The following is a 24,366-nucleotide window of genomic DNA, read 5'->3' as shown; positions in this document are numbered from 1 at the left end:
CTCTGGACTTATTGAGGACATGTACATCACAACAGCATCTTCAATTGCTTAAAGAGCAGGTAGCTTAATATACCTCAATTCAATGTGCAGTGTTCAGTCTCCTGAGTAATAAATATATATACAGAAAACTTGTCTTCCATGGTACATTCCAATGGTTGTTAGGTTGTCACTAAATTATCACTCCATGTCTACACATTCAAATAAATGCAATTGTTGTCGCTACCATTACCAAACGTGTAACTAGTCACACCTCAGCATCCCAGGGGCAGCAAGTCACTTATAGAGAATGACAACTTATGACTACTCAAAAGTGTACTGTGGAAGAAGAGTCCTGTACATAAAGTGAATTAAACTCCTTGTCAAACTAATGATTAAAGATGATTTTGTAACACTGGTTGAAAAAAACTATTTTTGTAATACTGGGAGGACTGCAAGCCTTTTAATGTTTTATGTGACAATGATTGTTCAAACGTATGTAGGAAGGCTAGGATAATGGGTTCCAATCGTTATCTTGCACCCAAGTTGATATGAGCTGTAATAATATCGATATTGGATGGGATTTATAAAGAGTGGATTTCTAATACCAATGTTACTCAATAGATTAAGGATTCTTACAAAACCAATTCCGGTTGTGGGGAAAAGCCCATTGAAACACAGTAGGAGCACAAGGATCACCAAAATATTGAGAAGCATATGAGAATTAAAAAATGGGGTTATTTCATTAACTACTGATACAGGAGTCTGCTGACTTTAAGCATCAGGTGCAAACAATAATTTCAGAATTCAAGCCATTTATATGTAGCACTATCACTGCAAAGGAAAATTATTACTACAAGCCACAAGAGGACAAACCAGGCCATAAGTCCCCGCAACGCAAATACCAGGGCCCGCCGCAAAATTAAATCCATAGTACATGGAGCTATTTTTCTAGAGAAATGGTTAACAGCTCAAACGAAAGATGCATTTCAAGATCTAAAAATGCTGGAGAAAACATCTGGAAAGTGCCTTACTGTTTGTTTTCTGGGTCTCGCTCATTTATTTTGTCCAACACATTTATTTCCAGTCGTGCAGCCTCCTTATACTTCTCCACGTTCTTGATCACTTTTAAAGCTATACGTGCTCCACCTCTGAAAATTTAAACACAATGTTATATGTTAAGAGCATAATCTCACGGACAACTTAATAGAAAGTAAAAGCGGTTAGATGTTTTCAATGTTCGCCACAAGTTTATTTGCCAATTGTTCTAATTCACGTTTATATTAAATTTGTTTTAGTGAAACAAATTTAAATATCAATAACTTCCAAGTAGGTTTTGTGCAACATCTGAAGTTTGTTCAAGGTTTAAAGTGTTTGAATTGGTCAAATAGTGCTGTGCAGCAGGATTACTACATACAAGTAGATAATGGACCATGATGTAGAGGGAATCGTTTCAGCACCACAATCCTCTTCAGGATTTATTTTTCATTACAACCTGTGCAGCTACAGAATTTCTGAGAAACACAGCAAAGGCTAGCTTTCAAATATCACTATGATTTCCTTTGATAGGAACAAGGGGCTAGGGAAACAATATAATTGCAAAACAGAACGTCACATGGACAGAAATACATTATATTTCACTATACGAGTCCAATAGATCATAAGAATTAAACCGGGGAGGGCATATTTGGGTAATCGCAGTATTTATTGTCAAAAGAGTAGATTACAAAAATAATTAGAAAAGCTGTATTCAAAACAAGTACATATATAAATGACAAAAAAAAATCTTAAAATCCGCCAACAAAGCAATATTATTCTTTTCATAATGTTCAAAGGGAAAAATAATGGGTGAAACTCCCCAATAATGCTTAACAACTTCTGCATTATAACGGTTGCATTTCAGTCCCTTTTCAAAATTGATACAAGCCCATCATCAAAACGATGAGGGACAGGATTGGTAAAAAAAAAAAATGTTTTTTAAAATCCTCTAATTGTTCTTTGTTTTAAAAAAAACTAAACCGTTTTATTCTTGAATATGGAGGATAACTTTTGCTTATCCGGTCAATGTGACTGCCTCTTCCTGTTCTATTTTTTGTCTATTTGTACGTAATATATGAATTGCTTTATTGCCTTAGTTTTCATGGGTGGAGTCAATCAAGGTTGTGGATTTTGTATGCAATTTCTAGAATTCTTTTTGTAACTGAACCCAAGTACGTGTGGCAGACCAAATAGACCCCCAAAAAAGTGCATGGACCAAAACTTGGTCTGCAAAGTTATGCTAGCCCACATGGAGCTCTGCACTGCCATAATTAAGATTCTGGAGTTCATGCATACAGATTGGTAAACTCACCTACGGTGGTCGACGCATTCCACAACTCTACCAAAGGTTCCTTCACCTAGGGTACTGACAATTTCATCTGAAAATGAAAAGACAAGAACAACAAATGAGATCCAGATCCCTGGAATAGAGTGCAGCTTTTAATAAAACAAGACCTGGCAGAGAGGACTAACCATGGCGAACGCTTAAATAAAAAAAGCACTCGCCGGCGCAAAACTAATTATAATAAAGATGTCACATCAGCAATGGGGCGGTAATGTCTGAAGCAGAAGGCATAAACCAACTGCACAAGTAGCTTGCTTTAAAAAAAATGTTTCCTGTACTTCATGTAATAAATCAAACAGTATAGAAGGGAGTATTTAAAATAAAGAAGGGATTGGGAGTAAGGAAGGAAAGGTGTAAATGAAAAAAAAAGGAAAAAGAAAAATATAAAAAGATAGGAAGACAGGTCTGCAACTTTTTGGGGTATCTTAACTAGAGAGCTAAATTATGTTACGATTTGGCTGTACATCTTTCTTGTAGCCAGTCGCCGATGTGATAGATCAGGTGGCCTTCAACGTCGTCTTCCACACTCTTGCCCCTTCTTGTGCTTTGTCGGCTCCGCTGTTACATGTCAATCCAGGCAAGTTCGTCATTCACCAGCCAATCAGATTTTTCAAACCAGCGCAGTAGCCAGCGTCACATTGGTTGGTTTGGACATTCACAATGTTGTTTGAGGAGTAGGAGGAGGGGTGCAGTAGATTCCAGGCCAATTCATACGGCACATAGGAATATATAACGATAGGGATATTGCAAGGGAACATGTCAAGATACAATACACTAACTCAGAAATCAAAAAAAGAAAAAAACATTGTGTTGTTGCAAAGAAAAAATAAAACCTAAAGACCCACCCCGACCCACTGCAGCAGAACGCAAGAACAGCTGGCCCATGGGAAAACACTCCCCATACCCTGGGACAAATGCTAAAATGACAGCAGTACCAGGCTTTCATTGTACAGTTCAGAGCTGACAGAAAGGCTACATTTCTTCAATTGCGATAGGAGAATGACCAGAAACCATAGATAGTTTTAAATGAAAACAAACGAAAACCAAGGTTGAGAATAACTATTGTGACTGAAGAAACTATTGCTACGAGATAAATGTTTTGGAAACTTAAAGGCATCTACTAATGCACAAGACAGCTGATACAAACTCATCAATTTTGCTCTAAAAAATTTAAACAAAATAAAAAAAGCATTGGGTCCATGTATAAAATTCATTCATCAAATTGATCAATGTGGATAGAAGAACTGAAAGAAATACAGCCTTTCTGACAGCACCATACTTGCTGTACAATGGGTTAGATTCCAGCAGCCTAAATGAAAGGGTTAAGGGACCGAGAAGGTTGGTGGACAGTACAGTGAAGAACCACAGGCTTCATTATTAGTTACTCTGAGTAACTGATGAGGCTTAAAAGCTGCTTAGAAGCAGTGATAAACACAAGGATGATACAAGGAATCCAGGCCCCAAACAAAATAAAACATTACAAAAGTTGCAAACAAATGGTGAACATTCCACACAACCTTTAAGCGTTCCCCACCAACACTGACCTAGTACAAATTAAAGCCAAGTAGGACCTCTTTGTCAAGATCAACCTTCTGAAAACCCTTAAGAGCAACTAGAAAATGCACGGGAGGACGAATTATATGTAATGTGTGCTTCATGTTTATATGCTGAATAAGCCAGTAATGCCTCAGTCTACTTCTAAGCAGAACCACCACGACTTAAGTCATCAGTTGTCCTATTTAGTGTTACTAGACCAGACATCTCAAAGGGTTAACATGGGCAGGCTCTTCAGGGTTACTGGGAGAAAGAAATGTATATGCAAACTGTTTTACACAGCAACCTGCCAGTCAGACCTCACAAACATCTTTGACACTGCCTTCAGCACCATTAAGTCGTTCCCTATACTATTTAAGAATAATATAACATTTTGGGAAGCCACCTCTTTAGGTTACAGTGCGGACGATCTGTAAGGCCTACAGGAAAACCGTGGTTGAAGGGCACTATGCCTCGGAGGAGCCAATTACTTTTTCTGCTTTTATCAGGTAAATACCATTAGAAACGGAGATGGTCTTTGCTGCTGCGGTCTTTAACTGGGCCCCTCTTATAGAGTATAAAAGGCACCCAACTGAAACCCCTGCCGGAAGCACACCACCACCAAGCAGGCACCTTATGTATTTTATGAGATGGGCAACTAAAATACCAAGATTTAATCTAGCATGAATTTGAAGACGTGCAGGGCAGCACCTACCAACTTAAAGGTGGACTCAGGAAATTAGCGTTTCTGGAACTTGAATTAAATTGCCATTTTCAATTCCAAAATGTATGTAATGTATGTATTTATTTTATAGTATGGTTGCTAAACTCTAAAGAGCCAAGAACAAATGGGATCACACCACAGAAAGAACAAGAGCCTCTCCTAGAGAATGGCAGATACGTTACACCACACCGAGGGAGGGACAAGGGTTTGTTCATGGCAAAGAGTCCTTCGAGGCCCTCTTGGATGATGCTTAAGTGTCAGCCTGAACCACTGATTGCACTAAATCAAACTTGACACTATGCTACAAAAAACACCTTCCTTGACATGCACAACCCTAATTATAAATAAAATAATTTTTCAACTTACCAAATCTTCATGAACCTTTAAAAAAGAACAAACTTTATTGTGTGGGCTTACCACTATTTAAAAAATGGTAGGGTACTCACCGACGAAGACTGGCTACGTGACCTGGTTCGGCGCCTTCTCCGCATTTGCTTACGCCGGCTGCTTTTGCAGCTCCTGTAGCTTTCGTCGCGGTCACGTGAACGGCGGTAGTCGTAGGAGCGTCGGTAGTTTGATTCACAGTAGGCTTTGCAGCGGTCTCTGCTGTACTCACATCGTCTGTGGTGGTCGCAGTACCGTCGATCACAGGGTCTTCGATCCGACGAACGGCCGTCATAGCTAACACAAAACCAAAGTCATTACCCTTGCATTCCTCAATAACTATTCCAAATCTGGCTCATGCTGGTCCTTCTCTGCAGGTCATTGTGCAGCCAGGCCCGAAGAAGTAAAACAAGGATAAGACCCACCCAAAGAAATAAGCAGATAAAACCAGAACTGAAAAGAAAACATCTGTGGTATTGGAACAAGACTGTCATTGTTAAAATGAGGGCACCCGAGCATTTATGCACGAAGGATTACAGAGAAATAATGATACTCTACCCTCACAAGGTAGCTTGCAAACATCAATATCTTCTTCTGCAATTAAATGTTAGTACAAAGGAAAAGGGCAATAAAATACACCGAATTCAAGAAAGCAAACCGCCAGCACGAACCAGAATACTAAAGAAAATTCATCCATCACTGGGAAATCATGAACAAAACTATCTTGTTAAAGGACTCTACAGAATATACACTGAACTGCAGTACTACTGATTGGTCTACTAATTTGATCCCGGAAATAACAATTAATTAATAGCAACAATAACTTTAAACCAAACGGCTTAAGTAGGCTGCCTCCATCACGGCTAACAAGCATGAAGTACAGATGTCTGAGGAACATGCTCGCTCCATTTCGCTGCACCCACTAAAAAACCATGAACACGAGAGCTATAATACGGCCAACAAGGTTTCCAATATTCTCTCTCCCACTAGGTGCCTAAATGTTTTGGATGAACTTGCATTACAAAGATACGTATTTATTATTTTCCACGCTCACCTCCTGGAACGCACATAGCTGTCTTCGCGGCGATGCCGCCGGTCCCGCTCACTGCTGCTTGAACGGGATCTGCTTCTCCTCCTCTTGTGTTTTCGGCTCCTGTAACGCTCACGATAGCTGCCTCTGCTTCCACGCTCCGAAGAACGGTACCTTCTTGAATGTGGCATCTGGAAACGAAGAATACCCAGTCAAAGGGTAGATAACGGAAAAGCCAACACCTGCTCCTAGCCACAGAAAACATCAAACGTGAACGTGTTCCTAGCAGAACGCCTCAACCAAATTCTCCAAGCATTGAAACTTATCGAGTGCCCCAGAGCAAGAGAACAACCTAATAGCAGGTTTGCACAGTGATAGTATGTCTGCCCAATCACAAATACACCCTCCACATGACACTATGTTTACCTAAAAAACGATCGAAGAACAGAACTGGGTAGACTGATAGGGGTGCATAAAGACAGTTGTACATATCTTATTGAAGCTATACTGAACAGTAAGCTGAATGTGATTAACCACAGCCTACAATGATTGGGATTCCAACAGCAATGTTTCCAAGGGAATGTTCCAGTATAGTCTGCCATCATGGATATTTCCCCAAACCAACTGACTAATAGTTTTCACTTTAGCTTCCATGCTTTTATAAGCAGTTTTCAGTCACTAGAACAGTTCATCTCATGCTTCAGAGTTCAAGATAAGACTAAAAGGGACATGGACAAGAGGGTGGGAAGGATGGGCAGCCAACGATTCAAAACTTCTAAAGAGCAAGTAAAAGGGGTTTTCTTCTGCCACAAATCAATCCACAAAAATACAGAAAGAAGTACACAAACATACAAAATATGATCTATTTTAATTGAAACAAAACCGGGAGGGGGGGGGGGGGACAAGAATAAACAAAATCGAACCTAATGGGATTTTTGAAGCCTTTTAAAATTTTGTTTCATTTCTATAGGACAAAGCATTACACTAAACTATCATATCATTTTTTTTTTACTGCTGTGGTCTGATCCTTTTTGTCCGTCTATAACAGTGCTTTTAATTAAGGTTACCAAATGCTACGTACTAGATTGTTTGCATTGCTTGCGACCCTCTGGCAAAAAAATGTAAGGGCACAAACCAATTTTAGCCTCAAATTTTAGATTCCTACACATTTACGGACAGTTTTGAATGTTTCAATCTGCTAATATTTCGTTTTTTGTTTTTTCTTTAAGTCACAGGTCCCGCTTTTCAAGGCAGCAACCCTTCAAGGTCTGTCTTTTTACTTTATCTTATAGGTGTTTGCTGCCACGTCTCAAGAATGTTTGTTTGCAAATAGGCCAGATTGCTCACAGCCCTAGCAACTATTCACAAGCCAGTTAGAGAAAGTCACATGCAATAAATTATTAAATGAGTTTCAGGCAAACAAAAAGTATTCGTGTACTGAAAAAGTTAAATGCACTAACCATAAAATTACACACAAATAATTAATTTCAGCTTGTTCCCTACAGGGTTTGCTTTATTTCTCTGCAAATGAAAATTCAACTGCAAGACCAGGTATTTAAGGGCTGTCTTCTTACTTTCATGCCTGCAGAATTTCAAGAAGTGCCACCAACCATGGCAAATTCTTTGCTTACCACCTGAGCAAGTAAAAAGGGCAAACGGAGTGGGGTACAAACTTAAGGGCTCTTGATCTGAACCAATGTACAATTATCCTGCAGATGGCAGCGTAACCCTCTTCCTGCCCGCACAGTGCAGTACATCACTACAGTGCTTTGAGAGTGCTCCGAATGCTGGGCCGCAGGCTACGACCAGTGGAGGCCTCTGCGGCCTGGGACGCACGAACCCCCCCTGGGCCCCAGTGAGAGGGAGAGCCGCTGGGAGCACAGCAAGACAGGGGCCCTGCCCGCCTTTTACACTGCTCACTTGGCTGCTTGATGGGCGCCTTGGCCCATAGAAGCTGCGGCTTTTCGGCTCGAGTGGGCGACACATTATTGATTACGGGTAAGAAATCCACCCCACCACTACAATCCACACGTGTTTAAATAGAATGGTTGGTTGTTTCACTTCTCACTCAATCACTGCTCCAGATGCCACCCCATTGTCAGATGTTAGAATGCTTTTAACGTCCTATTGTTTTGTCTTCTTACGTAATACAGAAGTGAACCACCAGATTGCGACATTGTGGGTCATTTGTTCTCCGTCTTCTGGCTTACTATGATGAGGCCAGTATATGTTGTTACAAAATCGTTTGCAGAGCGCTATTATATTTTTTTGGGGTCCTGACGAATGCCTCTGAAAACCAGCGGGAGTCAGAGAAGGGCAGAATTCTCATACCAGTACATAGGCTGCACACTCTTATAGATCTTCTCTAATGCAAGGCAGCAATGCCCAGTGGTGTCAGACTCGGGGTACCTGGAGTGGACGCTCCCAGACCATTGTCTACTGAAACAGAGTGTGTGGTTGGGAAGGCACGGTGCGCAGATACCTAAATGAAGACAATGCGCAGGCCCTACTGGACACACCATACAGGGAGACTATTGCGGACCACACTGATAAATATTTTAATGAAAACACTAGCACAACGTCAAACAGGGTGGTGAAGTGGGACGCCTTTAAAGTGGTGGTACGGGGGCTGTGCATGAAGACCTCAAGCACTCGCAGACCAAGGAGATATTTTAAAAGGTTCAGTAAATAGGAAGGCATTTGAAGGCTTACAAATTCAGTGAGTATCCTCCTATTGAATCCTGAGTGAAGTGCAAATGCACCAAACAAAATATAGTACGAGAGGACTCAATTGAATTTAGAACAAGCATTTGCAATGCAATAGGTCTCGCATTTACGAGAGTTTGAGCTATTCACATTACAAATAACAATGCCTTTTATTTTTGTTTTTAAAACTTAAAAAGGCATGGTCATTTACCATGCCAATAGCTTTAACTCGCGTAAATGCGAGACCTATTGCATCGCAAAAAGATGGCTTAAACTCAGATCTATGACTGGGTGTGAATGTTTCCATCATTCATCATTCCGTCCATCAGCTGTGCTGTCAAGCCAGACCATAAAAACGTATGCCTGTGGACTTGAGATCCCCCAAAATGACAGAGATAGAATGTGACATCAGGCAACCTTTGACGTCTCCCTTAAAAAAAAAATATCACAAGAATCACCCAGTATACCAACTCGACTGTTCTGCAGCCTCTTGCTGCTCAGGGGCAAGGAACTGGAAGTCCAGAAAGGAAGCAGGCCTGTAAGAGTCTGGTCACATGCATTTTGTGTTCCTGCTGCGGTTCCCATGCCCCCCCGGAGATCACAGGGTGCAAAAGCAGTGCCTGGGAGGTAGCAGCTACTACCCATGGCTACCTAGAGTGTGGCTCTTGACAGCCCTTTTCCAGAGGAACTGCCCAACATTCTACCCTCATTTCTGGCATATCCTTGAAGCGACCCCTAGTGTATTTCAACAGAAAGTGCATCGAAAGCAGAAGGTTTTTCACAGGTAGCAATAAACCAGTGGCATTTGAATCATGTTAAGTTCTCAAGAAGAAATACACCCTGAAATATTTCCAGCAGCGGTGTTCTAAGAAACGCAACTACAGCAGAATGGTGACCGACATCAAGATGTGTCTTCGAATATTCATGCCGTATAATTCCAGTGGCCCTGCCTATACTGTTCACATTCACTGCCATTAATCACCTAAACGTGACTATAGCAGTAAAAAATAACAGCTCTGATGTCACATCAGAGTCAAGTATAAGTGAAAGCGCCCTAGCATGACGTCATAGTGCAGGCAGTCTCTTAGATGCGATCTCCCTCATCCCCCAGGCTCCACGTTGGCATGACGTCACAGTAGAGGCAGTTTCTTTCATGCGATCGGTCATTCCCCCAAACTGCACACTGGGGTGACAGTGCAGGTAGTCTCTTTCATGTGGTTTGTCGCACCCCGCAGAGTGCACCCTGGCATGACATCAGTCTCTTCTATCGGTCTCTCTTTATCTTCCACAACCAGTCGGTCTCCACAAATCAGAGTGCGCTGGATGGGCAGCTGTTGAATCACCCTCTAGTTAATGTTATATTATTAATTGCCCCGCCTCCCCCACCACGTTCCACACTTCTGCTGTAGGCGAGAAACTGGGAACATTTTACGTGTGACAGATGTGCTTGCAAGCGCCTTAAATGCCAAATTAATGTCTAGTAGGAGCAGGAGCACAGAAAGGAGGTAAACTCAAAACTACAGAGTACATTTGTATTATGGGGAGTAAATGTGGTGAGAGCAAAGAATGAGTGAAGCTCTGTAGAAAGGAATCACCTCCGATTTTTTACTCGTCATGCTGTCTGTGAACGGAGTAAAAGTTGCGGAGTAAAAGTTAAGGCGAAGCTCGGGTGCATTATACGGTTCCGGTAGATTCTTTACGCAACATGAACAAGCGCCAATGTCCCCATCAGTGTCCATTAAAAAAAATAGTGCTGCCCACCAGGTAAAGCCCACTGTATTGTTTTGTGGTTCAATCGCTTTCAGGAATGACTCAGTGGGGAATATATGATAATACAACGCTTACCTGTACCACGCATGGCTTTACCACGCGTATTTTACTACGCATGTGTCGTTACCACGCAGCATTTGAGCACGCAAGACTGTACTCCGCCATATTTACGTTACGATAACCAGCGTCAAAACACCTCTTTCAAAATAGAGATAGGACTTCTATTTTGACGTACACGCCACGTCGTTGTTGAGGCTCTTTCCTTTCTCTCAATTTGCACTGAATAGCGTTTTTTTTCTAAAGTTTTCTTTTTTTTTAATTCTGCTTTTTTTTAGGGGGGGAGACCCCCCTCAACCCCCCCTTTTTTTGTCCCTTTCTCCTAATGATATACACGCAGGACGAAGCGAAGGAACGAAGACTGGAAGCAATGAAGCTTGCGTTGTAAAAACTTTCGTGGAATGCACCCGCGGTGAAAAGACGTTTGCGTGGTAAGTGACCCGTTGTAAACGTAACGCGCGGTAATGCGTTCGTGGTAAATGATGTTCCCCTCAGTGGGGGTCCCCGTATTCCAATAACGATTCAGTGGGGGTCCAGAGTTCCAGCAATGATTAGGTGGGGGTCCACAGAAGTCAAAAGGTTAAGATCCACTGGGACAGACTATAGGGAGTATGTCGCCCATCAACACAGAAGGATATAGGGCAGTATGGCTCTTTCGCACAGAGACATCCAGAACCCCCTTTGGGGGCAATAAAATTACCATCAGACGAGAGACTAACCACCCAAGCCGCCATTAATGAGGTATTTGTGACATAGTACGCCACGCTATATGCCCCACAGACACGATTGATGCTACCTTGCGCTCTAATCTAGACAAGACACCCATTCCGAGATTAGACCCTGTTGAGGCGCACCCTGGACAAGCCACTTATGATAGGGGGTGTGCGAACAGCAATGCATCAGATGATGCACCTAAGACCCCAGGCGCCGATGAGCTCCCAACTGAGTTCTGTAAGACATATTGAGCCCAACTGCCTCCCAAGCTACCTCAAATATATGAAGAGGGCAGGGAGACAGGAATCTTACCCCAGCTCTAAGAGAAACTCTGGTAACTGAACTTCCTAAATCGGTTCCGGATCTCCTCAATGTGAGCTCCTATCGTTCACTCTCGTTATTAAACACCAATTGCAAAATACTCAGGATGGTGGTAGCGAATAGGTTTACCCAGATAATCAGCACCCCGAGTCACCTAGACCAAAAGGATTCATACAAGGGAGAAATACACCCTTTAACAGCAGGCGGCTCTCCTCTATAACGGAAGTTGCACCTCCGTAGGCTGTCACTAGACATCGAGAAAGTCCAAGAGTAGGTGGGTTGGCCGTACCTGATGAGGGTACTAGAGAGAATGGGATTTGGCCCAGGGATTACACCGTGGATTAAACTCCTGTACCCAGAGCGCACCGCCGCGTCCATACTAGTTGAGAAATATCCAACTGTTTCCTATAGATCGGGGGAGGGGTGCCCATTATCCCCCTTGGTATTTCAGTCCTCCATGGTGCCCCTTGCAGGCCTGTTAAAAAGCAGACGCCCGGGCTGGGGGATACCAAACTGTAGGACTTGCAAATTAACCAATCCAAGACATGCTTGTTTCCCCTAAGGAAACTAGCGGACGCTACAATTCTGGAAAACCCTTTCCCCAATGAGCAGAGTTGCTATTGCGAAAATGCTAGTGTTGGCAAGGCTGCTATATCACTTTTCAGCCTAATCGTACTACTACCTGGGACATTATTTTGGAAACTGAACAGTGCTCCGACAGACCTGATCTGGGAAACCGGTATGTAGCGAGTGGCACTACACATGTTGCACAACCCATTGGATAAAAGCAGACTGAGGGTAAAGTTATACTACGCAGCAGCCCAATTACAGTTGCCTGTAAAGTGGTTATCACCAAGTCCCAATCCCGAGAAGACAGCCGTAACAATGGGTTACACGGTCACCAGCTACTAGAGTGGTTGATGGGACCACGCACCAGGGACGCCTCCCTGAATAAGCTGGCGAAACACTGTTGGCACAAGTACGTGCTCTCTGGGACACCTATCTAACCATATTCTCCATACCTGGCCGAGGCCACTAACAGACGTACGTGATTAAGCAAATATGGAATTTGGATCATGATGAACCGCAAACATTCGAGGGCTTTTAGTATGTCAAAAGGGAGGAAGAAAAGTAGTCACCCTACTATACAATGTGCTGCTGGGCCGCCAAGTTAATTGGGTACTCTACCACGAGTAATAAGTGGAACATAATAGGGGTTGGGGACCTACCAGACAAGTAGTGAAAATCCACGCTAGAGCAGGTCAAGACAGAGTCCAAAAACACACTAACTACATGCACAAAGTATACCTAACTCGACCTGAACTAATTTTATGTTCTTGGATGCCAGGCCATGCCACAGGTGCAACTCTTTGGAAGCTGACTTTCCGCATACGGTTTTGGCCTGTACGGAGGTTGCCTGCTTTTCGGAGGCTATAGTGGCGACCTTGACTGAACTGTGATTATTTACAAGCCAACGTTGTAGGCTCAAAAAATGCTTTCCAATCAAACAGTTAGCACTCATACCTCTAATCGTATATGGTTTATTCTATTCTTAATATTCTAATATAGACTACTTATGTCCAAACGACTCCTACATCTGGCATGTTATACTAAGCTCCAAATCTGATCAAACATTAAAGGGGTAATTTGGTTAATGATCTCACAGTAGGCTTCGCACTTAAGGAGACACAAATCAGAGGAACACTATAGAATACCTACTGTTGGTGATTGTGATGTAGCACTGGATTTTTCTCTACGCTTGATGTCCCTTCAACATACACACGCAGACAAACACAGGCCCTGCCTATAATTTACCTATTATAGTATAGTTGTGATATCTCTAGTCACCTATAACAAAATATCGCAGATGCTCAGCTGTAATAATTTATCACATTCTAGTTGTGACATACTGTTATGGCCAGAAACCAAGGTGAAAGGCATGTCATACAACGTAACTATAGATACAGTTCAAAGTACAAAATTATGAAGTGGGTTTTCAGCTTACTAATCCGTTAAAAAAAAACGTTCAACATAAACTATATATTTATGGCAACAAGTTTCATTTTATGGCATTTGAGGAAAAGTGGAATCCGCGCATATTTCTACATATAAGGTACAGCATTTTTTTAAATTAAGATTTCACTTGTGTTTAACTGGTATTGCTTTGCAACATATTACTAAATGCCTTGTGGTGTTTCATTTCGCATACGACTTGGGGGTGTCGAAGAGGGAGCAACAGGCAATAGCCATACATCAGAGAACACGAATGGTGTCTTCCGCTGAAATATTAGCAGTTAATGGCCCCTATAGAAGGCACTTTGACTGTAAAGTTGGGAGCTGGACAGCCAATCAGAATGATGCCCCTTCACAGGCTATAACTTCTGTTGTAGACCTGACAGTGAGAATCCCATGGCTGCCAGGTATCAGGTAGTCCCTCAATTGCGAGCGATATGTTGGATGTGAGCAGGCTGATGAACGCTCCCTCGAAGACTGTACCCAACGACAGTACTTACAGGCCTAAAAAAACCTACTCGCAATGGCGAGGCAAATTGTAATCAGGTCAAGCTACTTTAGCACCTACAAGTCCATTCTGGCGAGTGAACTTTAGCTGGAAAGGAACAGATGTTCTGTTCATTCATAAAGTGAATGAGCAATAAATATGCCATTAAATCTTTTTACCTGGACACATTTGCTGTCTGTTCAAGGAAAGAGGTCAAATGTCAGTTTGTCTTTTTACTAATTCTGCTTGGAAGTGAGCCGTCAGAAGATGTCAGTTTTTTGCCCTCTAACAAATAACATTTAAATAAATAGCCTGTAAATGAATATTACAAATATTTAAAAAATGATCCGTAATTACAAAAGCAAATTGTTTTGTAATTAAGAATTTTAATGCAAACAAAGATTTAAATAGGAGCAAAATAGATCAGAAAACTTTACATGTGTATCCTATATGTGGCTATATTTGTATTATATATGGAACAAAAGTTAAGTCTATGAATACAAATTAAAGAGTTTTTTGTACAGCAGGCACGCTGAACTCTGATTTGCTCTCATATGTAATAGCAGTAGGATACAACTCAGCAGGAGCACTTTAAAACAAGCACTGGCAAAACCAATAGGTCTCGCCTATATAAAAGAGCTATTGGCTTTGGCAATGTGTTTCTGCCAAGATGTAAAGCAGAGTGGCTGCTGTTAAGCGTGGCTAAAAGTTAGTGGAATGGGTGTGGCTTGGCGCGCGGCAATGGCGGTCGCAGCTTTCTAGAGCTCCCGCTTGCCCGCTACTTATCCGATAGATTATCCTGACCCCCGGACCTCTTACTCTCACCCAAAGTGAGGCGATTGCTGCTGCAAGTGCCTGGTTTCTTCCGGCGGGGTCGGCGGAGCCCAGGTGTGCCGGATCGCGGCTGGGAGACGGCGAGGAGTGTGCGGCCCGGCGCTCCGCTGGGAACCGGGAGACTCCATTTTGGCGCACCCGAGGCCGGTGCTATCGGTGTGGCGTGGCCGCCCAGCCGCTTGCCTGGCGCTGACTTGGCCCAGCGGGATACCGCACATCAGGCGCAACCCCCTGAGAGCCCGGCGGGGCACTTGGGGATCCAGAGGGGCGTGGGCTCGCCCTGCAGTGTGCTGGGGCCTTGTGGAGCCGGCCGGACCGGGGCCTCGGATTTCGCGACTCCCGCCCGGGGCTCGCTGTGGGCTGCTGCGGCCTCCGGGGTCGGACGGGGCCTTGTCGCCGAGCCTGGCGGAGATCCTCCCTGCTGCCCCTACACGGCGGACGGCCTGGAACGCCGTGGGTCGACGGCCTGGGGGCCCTGTGGCGATTTGTGACTACCTGCGCCTGTGCATGGCGAAGTGAGGCCTGGCATTCCGGAGAGGCGCCGGGACCTCGATTTTGGCGGTCACCGGCTGGGCGGCCTGTGGGTGGGTCGGCTGGCCCGCCACCCGCCTTTGGACTTTGGCTGTGAGACAGGCGATTTTCTCCTCCTGGGACCCTGCGAGAGGGGAGTGTGTCCTGGCGCCGCTGCGCTGCCTGCTCCGCTGGGGAGCCGAGTGATCGGGCTGCGGCCGAGGCTTGGAGGGCTGCGCTCCCCCATCGATTGGACCTGCGCCTTCACTACTTGGAGCCTGGTGGTGCTCGGAGCTCCCCTGCCCTGGGGCTCTGGCAGTGGCTGGACGGCGGCGAACAGATCGAGACGTCTTGGCTTGCTGGGAGCCCAGAGTTGATCCGTGAGTACCCCCATTCCCCCTGGGTCCCCGCCGGAGTTTGGGCGGACGCTGTAGGGGCCCGGGGGCAGTTTGGAGAGGCCGCCTGGCGGCCTGGGGGGATTGGAGGTCCCTGGTTGTCGGCGGGTGGAGTGCTGGCCTCGGGGCCTGTCTAGACTTTGCTTGGCCAAGGGGCTTCACCACAGAGACAGTTCACTGGGCCCCGCTGAGTGACCAACTGCCGTCGTACGGCCTCCTTCCCCTGCTATACTTGGTGAAGGGGCTGGGGGTCCCTGACGGCTTTTCCCACATACGTGGTGGATACTACACGAGAGACTTGCAGCCATGACCAGAGGGGGTGGCGGTCCTGCCAAGCAGGTGACAAGTTCACCGGGCCAAGTGGGGGCCCTGGTCCATCGGGAGGTGGACAGCAGCAGGGAGGTGGACCCGACAACGCGGCACTAATGGCGGCCATTACCCAATCAAGAGATGCGCTCGATGCCAAGATCGGAGCGGTGGGCGCAGATGTCACCCTCTTGCGACAGGACTTGCGGAATGCTGTGGCGAGGATCACAGAAACTGAATCCAGGGTGTCGGTTGTGGAGGATGATGTCGACACGCTTAAGAAGAAAATGGCGGCGATGGAGGCGGCGCAGCGGGGCCTGGCGCTTCGGGTGGAGGACGCTGAAGGGCGCGCGCGCCGCAATAACCTTCGCTTCATTGGCTTTCCAGAACGATGTGAGAAGGGCAACATGGAACAATTTCTCAAGCAGTGGCTGGAGTCCTGGCTGCCCCCAGAAGCTTTATCTAACTGCTTTGTTATTGAACGCGCGCACCGCGCCCTATCGCAGATGCCGCCAGAGGGTGAACGTCCTAGGGCAGTGATTGCTAGGCTGCTGAACTACCATGATCGAGACGTCATTCTACGGGAAGCGAGATCCAGAGACTCTTCTATATGAGAATCGTAAAATAATGATCTTCCCTGATTACACGAAACTGGTACAGCAGCAGCGCCAATCCTTCACGAACGCCAAGGCGAAATTGCGCGGCCTTAAACTTTAGTACTCTCTGTTGTACCCAGCGCGCCTGAAGGTGATTTTTCAATCTCGTACTCTGTTCTTCGATACTCCTGAGGACCTCTTCAAGTGGACCGACGAGACGGTTAGGGTCCGGCCGAACCCCCAGCCGGGGCTGAATCCGGGGCCCTCGAGGGAGGTCTCACAGGAGAGGACCAAACCCAAGAGACATCGACGATCCAGGTCACGTAAGCGCTCGGCCTCCCTCAGCAGTGTCCGGGCCAGTGGTGGGACAGCAGATTCCGACCAATCTGAGGTGGATAATGGCGCGACCTGATGGTGTTGCGCTCCTCTGAACGTTGGTGACTGCAGGTTTTGGCCACAGGAGTACGAGAACTCGAGGTTCGATAGACTGGTGGCGTCAGTAATGCCTTGAGATGGCTTTGCGGCTGATCACTGAACGTGAAAGGGGATTGTGAGTGGGGGGTTCGGGGGTTACATATAAGGGGCTACTGTTCTGCGAATGTGGGAGTTTGAGGGGGGGGAGGGTTGTGACTACTAGTTCTGGGGGAGTTGGGATCCAATGGCATGGCCGGCTCGGGGCTCCCTGTTCTGGACCCGGAGTCGCCCATGCCGCGACAGGTACTTCATGGTTTTTTGAGGTATAGGGTGGGGGGTGGAAGGGTGCGGGTGGCTGGAGACGAGGCCACTGAGTTGGGACTGTACTTTGATAGTGACTATGATCACATTCATTTGATGGTTAGTTCTGGGGTTCAGGGTGGGACGGGAGTAGCTCGTCGTGTTTTGGGGGTGTTTTGGGGCGGGGGGGTGGATCTGCACGTGTGTTTTGCTGTGGTGTTCTTTACTGTGCATAATGAGTGGCAATGGCAAGGACACTCTATTGGATGGGTCCCACTGGACTATGGCTGAAGAGACACATAGCCTTCCTGGGGCATCTCTGCGGGTGATCACATGGAATGTCAGGGGGATGCTTGACAAGATTAAGCGAGGTGCAGTGTTGCGATGGGGGAAAAATGAGAGTGCTGACATCTTCTTGCTCCAAGAAACCCACATGATGGGCTCCAAAGTGCTGGGCCTGCAGAGGTTTGGCTACCACCAGGTGTTCCATGCCGGTTTTTCCCGGGGATCTAGGGGTGTGGCCATTCTGATTCATCGCCGGGTGGCATACGTCCATGAGAAACAGTGGGTTGACCCGCAGAGTCGATTTATTTTTGTCAAGGGCATGGTGGGCACTGAATCTGTGGTTTTTGGGAGTGTCTATGCCCCCCCTCCCCTGCAATGGGCCCTGGCTGAGAAACTTTTCACGGTGTGGGAGGACATTCCTGATTCCTTGGCGATGATTGGAACGACGTACTGAATGCGAGTATGGACCGCCAGCGGCGCCGAGATGTGAATGTTGCTGCCCCCCCCCCCCTGTCCGCACCAGACTGCATGCTTTGACTGAGGGACTGGGTTGGTCGGATGCCTGGAGGCACATGCATCCTACCGCGCGTGAGTATACGTATGTCTCCGCTGTGCATGGCTCCTACTCCAGACTGGACTGTATGTTTGTGCCTAGTGGCTGTCTGTGTAGAGTGAAGAGTGCTGACATCTTGCCTAGGGGTCTGTCCGACCACTCCCCGGTGTCGGTTAGGGTGGAACTCCGCCGACAGCGCCAACCGTTTCGGTGGAGGATGTCCTCGTGGCATCTACAGCAGCCGGCCTACGTGACACACTTACGGGAAGCGCTGGATCTCTATTGGCGGGAGCATCTTGTAGGGGACGTGGATGCCGGGGTGGTGTGGGAAGCCATGAAGCCCACTATCCGTGGAGTGGACATTGCGTGGTGTGCCGCGGCGCGTCGGAAGCGGAGGGAACGGATTACGGACGCGGCCGCGCGGGTGGCAACTTTAGAAGAGCAGAACCGCGTGGGTGGAGGTGAAGCCGGGTTGCGACTCCTTGAGGCTCAACAGGCCTATGCATCCGTCCTACTGGATGAGGCTAGACAGGCGTGGCTGGCTACGCGTAGTAGAATATACCAGTGGGGGGACAAATCATGTACGATGCTTCATAGACTCTGCCAACGCCATCTCCAGCCGCTTACGCTGCCGGGACTCACGTCTGCCGACGGTGGGGTCATTACTGATCCAATTGAACTGGCAGCGAGTTTTGCCGCTTACTTTGCTACCCAATACGCCCCTTGCGACCGCCTGTCCGCTGACGAGGTGATTAAATTTATTGAGGACCTGCCCCCCAAGGCAGTGTCTGAGGAAACTAGGCTGGCATTAGATGAACCCCTTACGGCTGAGGAACTAGGCGATGCCCTGGGACAGCTAAATACTGGAAAGGCCCCTGGTCCGAGTGGCTACCCGAGTGAGTTCTTTAAAAAGTTTCATGTACAGCTGGGGCCCCATTATCACCGCGCGCTTGAGGCTGCGCGTGAACGGGGCTCACTGCCCCAGGACTGGAGGCACGCAGAAATTGTGGTCTTCCAGAAGCCGGGTCGACCCCCGGAGAGGCATGACTCGTATCGTCCCATTTCCTTACTCAATCTTGAGGCTAAAGTTCTGGCCAAAGCTCTGGCGAATCGCTTGTCCCCACATATCACAGATCTTGTACATCCGGATCAGGCCGGGTTTATGCCCCATAGAGCGACGCGACATAACATCAGACGCGCACAGGCGGCGATTGACGCAGTGGGAGCCACGGGAGAGCGAGCGGCGTTGTTGCTTGCGGACATTAATAAGGCCTTTGACTCTGTCAGCTGGACCTACCTCTTTGCGCTATTGCCCCGACTCAATCTAGGCCCGGTTTTCCTGTCCTATATCAGGCTACTATACACTGATATTACGGCCTCGGTGCAGGTTGCAGAGGCAGTGTCGGAGACTTTTCCGATTGGTCGAGGGACTCGACAGGGATGCCCACTCTCCCCCTATCTCTTTGCTTTGCTTATGGAGCCACTGGCTGCCTGGGTGCGCATAGATGCGCAAATGCGGGGGTTTGTATGGAATGACAGCTTAACGGATAGAATTGCGCTGTACGCGGACGATGTCCTTTTCTTTCTTACTGATCTGCAGCGCTCGGGACCGCGCGTACTGGAAATTATGCAAATATTTGGGGAAGTCTCAGGTCTCTTTCTGAATCTGCGTAAATCTATCCTCTGGGTGCTGGATGGAAGCGATGTGGCGGATCCCTGGACGCTGGAACTACAAGTGGTTACACACGGCCTGAAATATTTGGGAGTGTTCCTGTCGAGATCGGCAGACGTTGCTTGGGAGCGCAATGTCGTCCCAGTTTGGGATCGAGTACAGTCGGATGTCAAAACTTGGTGTCGGATGCCCCTCTCGATGTTTGGCAGGTCCGCCATTTTTAAGATGGTGGCGCTTCCACGTCTCCTTTACCAGTTGCAGAACCATCCGTAACCGATTGCACCCCAGTGGTTCCGGCAGGTTAATTCGATCTTAGGCCGTTTTCTATGGGCTGGGGGGACGGCCAGAGTGGCACTTCGCACGTGCTTCTTGTCCACCTATTGTGGTGGCCTGGCCACCTCGGACCTGTTGTCCTATTACCAGGCCGCACATTTGCTTATCCTGAACGACTGGTGGTATAGCGACAGGGGGGATCCGGCTTATGCCCTGGAACGCTCCTTGATGGGCGACAACCCACTCCACACAGTACTTTACTCGGCCCGCTTGCGGCGGGATCTGCCGAGAGTAACATGCCTTGTTTTTGCCATATGGAGACAGGCCTTGCGCCGCATGGGCTGGTGGGGTCGCCTGACCGCGGAGACGCCGCTATAGCGTAACGGTCTATTACCTGAGTTGTCGGCGTTGACGGGATTCGATGGCTGGGATGCGATAGGGATTTCGCAACTGGGAAATGTGATGTCCGGTACGACGCTCAAGTCCTTTCAGGCACTTAGGGCTGAGTTCGATATGCCCCAATCCCAATTTTTTCGGTATTTACAACTGCGCCATGCATTGTGGCCCAGCATCGCCAACTTAGATTCCCTCCCCGATTTTAGTCCCATCGAGGCGAAAGTCTTTATGGGGGATCTGGGAGAGAAAAAGGTCTCTCGCATCTATCAGACTTTGGTCACTCATTGCTCCTCCACCCTTCTTCCGCTAAAGGCGACTTGGGAAGCTGATGTTGGCCCCCTCGATGAAGATGACTGGAGGGAGGCTCTGGAGTCCCCTAGGGGAGCAGCCATTGCTATGCGGCTTAGGCTCATTCAGTTCAAAATTCTCCATAGGGCCTACTTCACCCGTGAACGATTGTGGAAGGCTGGCCTGATTGAGTCCCCGGAATGTTTGCGCTGTGGAAATGCAGAGGGCAGTTTGCTTCATACATTATGGTCATGCCCGAGGCTGGTGGGCTTCTGGATCGGTGTGTGGGACTGCCTGTCGGAGGTATTGGGTTGGACTCTTCCTCGCACCCATCGCCTAGGCCTGATCCACGTTTTAGAGGGAGTTGGTGGAAATGTATATAAACGGCACTTGCTGCTTCTGGGTCTGGTGGTGGCCAAAAGGGACTTGGCCCGAGCCTGGAAAGATGTGAGGGCCCCCCCCCTGGGTGCATGGAGGGCCGAACTAGACTTTTGCATGGGCCTGGAACGGCCGATCTTTGAAGCACGCGGTTGCCCCCGCAAACATTTCAAGATATGGAAGAGGTGGGCCGAGTATAGGGGGTTGACTCTTGACCCTCAAGCAGCACTGGAGGAAGACCTCTAGACTTATGTTGTTGGCTAGTTCTTGCATTATGCTGCAAATCTTATTTCATGATGTTACACAGCGGCGAATAATACACACGTGCTAAGGGGTGAAGTGGGACGTTGGGAGGGAGTTGGGAGGAATGGGTAGTTTGGGTTTAAAAAAGGTGGGGGAAGGCATAATAATGTTCCTATATATCTGTCTTTTCTGGATTGCTTAGCTGGACACTTGGTTCTGTACTAAAATGGAGAATTGATGCTTGGTGGTGATCTCCTGATTGTGGGGAGCCACGCATATTTCTTGCTTATTCCTACCAATAAAATTTGTTGTGGAAAAAAAAAAAGTTAGTGGAATGACCTGTGGGGGAGTAGAGTGGCGTAGAGTTGACTGGAGTGTGGAGGATTGGGGCAGACAGACTGGATTGGGTGTGGGGCAGATTGAGATAGGGTGGAATGAGTGAGGTTGATTGGACTGGAGTGGAGTCTATTGGATTGCAGTCAGGTGGACTGGATTGAGGTGGGGCCAATTGTGGATCCGAGGGGGGTAGATTGATTCATTGAAAATAAACATTTGATTCCTACGTAGTGTTTCCGTAATCTAGTCTGCTGGTGAAGAGGGCCTGCGTGATGGTCCTTCTGGTGCCGACTCGGAGCCACCCGAAGAGCTTGCTGAGCATGCAAAGGGTGTGGAAGCTGGCAGCTGAGACTGCATTGGCTTGTTTCTTTATAGATAGCTTGCTGTCCAGGATGGGGCATGGTACGTTACGTAAACGTTGGTTCAGGGAGTTTTTTCCCCCTCCTAATAAGCTCATTCGTCGTAGCCTTTGCTTTCCTTTGTGCCTGGGAAAATAAATTAAGCAATATCTTGCTGCACATAAATGCTTTAACTGTATTTTTGCTGATGTTACGGCTATTGTTCTTAAGTCGTTCCAATTTTGCTTCCCTTTCCACTTAGAAATAATGTCAGGAGAAAAACAGCAGTACAGACAGCAGGGCGACTACTCATTGTACAGCAGCATCTCGAGCATTAGTACTTTTTTTTTTTACCTGAATGGATGTTCCATCTCGGTTATTACTTCCAAGCTGCTTTAGTGCGCTCACGTTAGGTCCGTTTACACTTTGCGGACAGGGATGTGCTTAGCTTAATCCAGGGATCTCCAACCATTTCTTTATTAAGAGCTACTTATGTTTCATGATTACCATAGCGAGCTTCTGATGTAATAGTCAGCATATCCGACAAGATTACATTAGTAGCCTTCATATGCAATACCAGCAGCAGTAAACAACCTCAGTGTTACAGACAGGTTTGCCATCAGTACTGTAAAAAAGGCTATCAATTCAGATTGCCTCTACATTGCTGATACATTTCCATTACGACAATAGCTCTTTAAAAAAAAAAACCACACATTTGCAAGACTAATTGCATTGTAAATGCTCATTTTTGGTAACAAACACACATGTGCTGGCACTTGCACTCGCAGGCTCAAACCCAAACAAGCATTGTCATAGCCAATAGGTCTCGCTTTTGGCACCCGCGCTTTAGTTTTAACATTAAAAGAAGCGCAGGTGCCCCGATTATAGCAAAAGTAAACAAATAGATGTTTTTTCTATTTCTTTACTTGTGCTATAATCGCGGCACCCGTGCTTTACTTTTAAAGTTAAAAGTAAAGCGCTTGTGCCTCGATTATAACAAAAGTAAAGAAATAGAAAAAAACATTTCTTTACTTTTGCTACAATTGCGGCACAGGCGTTTTACTTTTAATGTTATGACTAGATCTGTGGTGAGGGAGGGAATTGAAGCGTGGAGAGAGGCACGCAAAGCACACATGCACTCAAGCTCTAGGCCGGCCATGGCAGCATTTTTTAAAGCCCTTACTAAAAGTCTCGCCAGACCAGGCAAGACCTAAAACGGCTAGCCATGGGTGCTGGCATTCTCTGAATATAGATTCCCACGGTAAATCTCTGCCTCTCAAAAGATTTACTTAGGAAGAACGAGATCTTAAACTCCATAGACTAGTCAAGGCGTCTCCAACCAGTAGCTCGGGAGCTACTGGTAGCTCACCAGCACCCTCAAAGTAGCTCCCCGAGGTGAAGCCAAACCAATCCGATCTCAGGGATTCTGTGTGTATTAAAGAATGCAGCACTGCTCGTTTCATTACCCATAAGAGTTACAGACAGCTAAACCAATGGCAGGACCTCTTGATAACACTCAAACACACACTGTGTTTGCCTATCAATCAATCAGGGATTTATAGAGTGCACTACTCACCTGTGAGGGTCTCAAAGCACTGGGGGGGCATTTGGGCAGCTGCGGTCATTCAAAAAGATAGGTCTTAAGGCTCTTCCTAAATGCTTTCAGTGTGGGGCTTCATCTGATGCTGAGGGGCGGGGGGGGGGGGTCGTTTCTAGGTCTTGGCCGTGATGTAGGAGAAGGATCTGCCTCCTGTTCTGGCTCTGTGGATGGGGGTGATTTCGGCCAAGGCCTGGTCACCAGAGCGGAGGTTTCTCTTGGAGGCGTAGAAGAAGATTCTTTCGTTGAGGTATTGGGGTCCAGTGTTGTGGAGGGCTTTGTAGGTGTGTGTGAGCAGCTTGAAGGTCACTTTTTTCGAAGGGGAGCCAGTGGAGGTCTCGTAGGTGCTGGGTGATGTGGTCTTGTCACGGGTTGCTGAGGGAGAGTCTGGCTGCAGTGTTCTGGACAGTCTGGAGTTTGTGTAGCAGAAATTTGTCGATACCGGCATGGAGGGCATTCCGGTAGTCCAGCCTGCTGGTGATGAATGCATGGGTGACGGTCTTCCTGGAATTGGGGGAGATCCATTTAAAGGTCTTGCGAAGTATGCAGAGGGT

At 46.9% G+C, this 24,366-nt stretch overlaps 1 protein-coding gene across 3 annotated transcripts in view; it reads right to left on the bottom strand.

The window, feature by feature from the left end:
• Nucleotides 1–24,366, bottom strand: part of CLK2 (CDC like kinase 2) — a 55,899-nt gene that overhangs the window by 17,367 nt on the left and 14,166 nt on the right. For all 3 annotated transcript variants that reach the window (XM_078669733.1, XM_078669734.1, XM_078669732.1), the window contains exons 2-6: nucleotides 6,055–6,221; nucleotides 5,063–5,297; nucleotides 2,824–2,917; nucleotides 2,327–2,393; nucleotides 1,011–1,127 (exon numbers count right to left, since the gene is read on the bottom strand). In XM_078669733.1, the coding sequence (XP_078525859.1) occupies nucleotides 1,011–1,127; nucleotides 2,327–2,393; nucleotides 2,824–2,917; nucleotides 5,063–5,297; nucleotides 6,055–6,221 (680 nt within the window). The remainder of the gene's footprint in view (nucleotides 1–1,010; nucleotides 1,128–2,326; nucleotides 2,394–2,823; nucleotides 2,918–5,062; nucleotides 5,298–6,054; nucleotides 6,222–24,366) is intronic.

The sequence above is a fragment of the Lissotriton helveticus genome, chromosome 12 (genome assembly GCF_964261635.1).
Source record: "Lissotriton helveticus chromosome 12, aLisHel1.1, whole genome shotgun sequence".
NCBI lineage: Eukaryota > Metazoa > Chordata > Amphibia > Caudata > Salamandridae > Lissotriton > Lissotriton helveticus.
The sequence above is the reverse complement of the archived record's forward strand: the minus strand, read 5'-3'. Positions and strand labels throughout refer to the sequence as shown.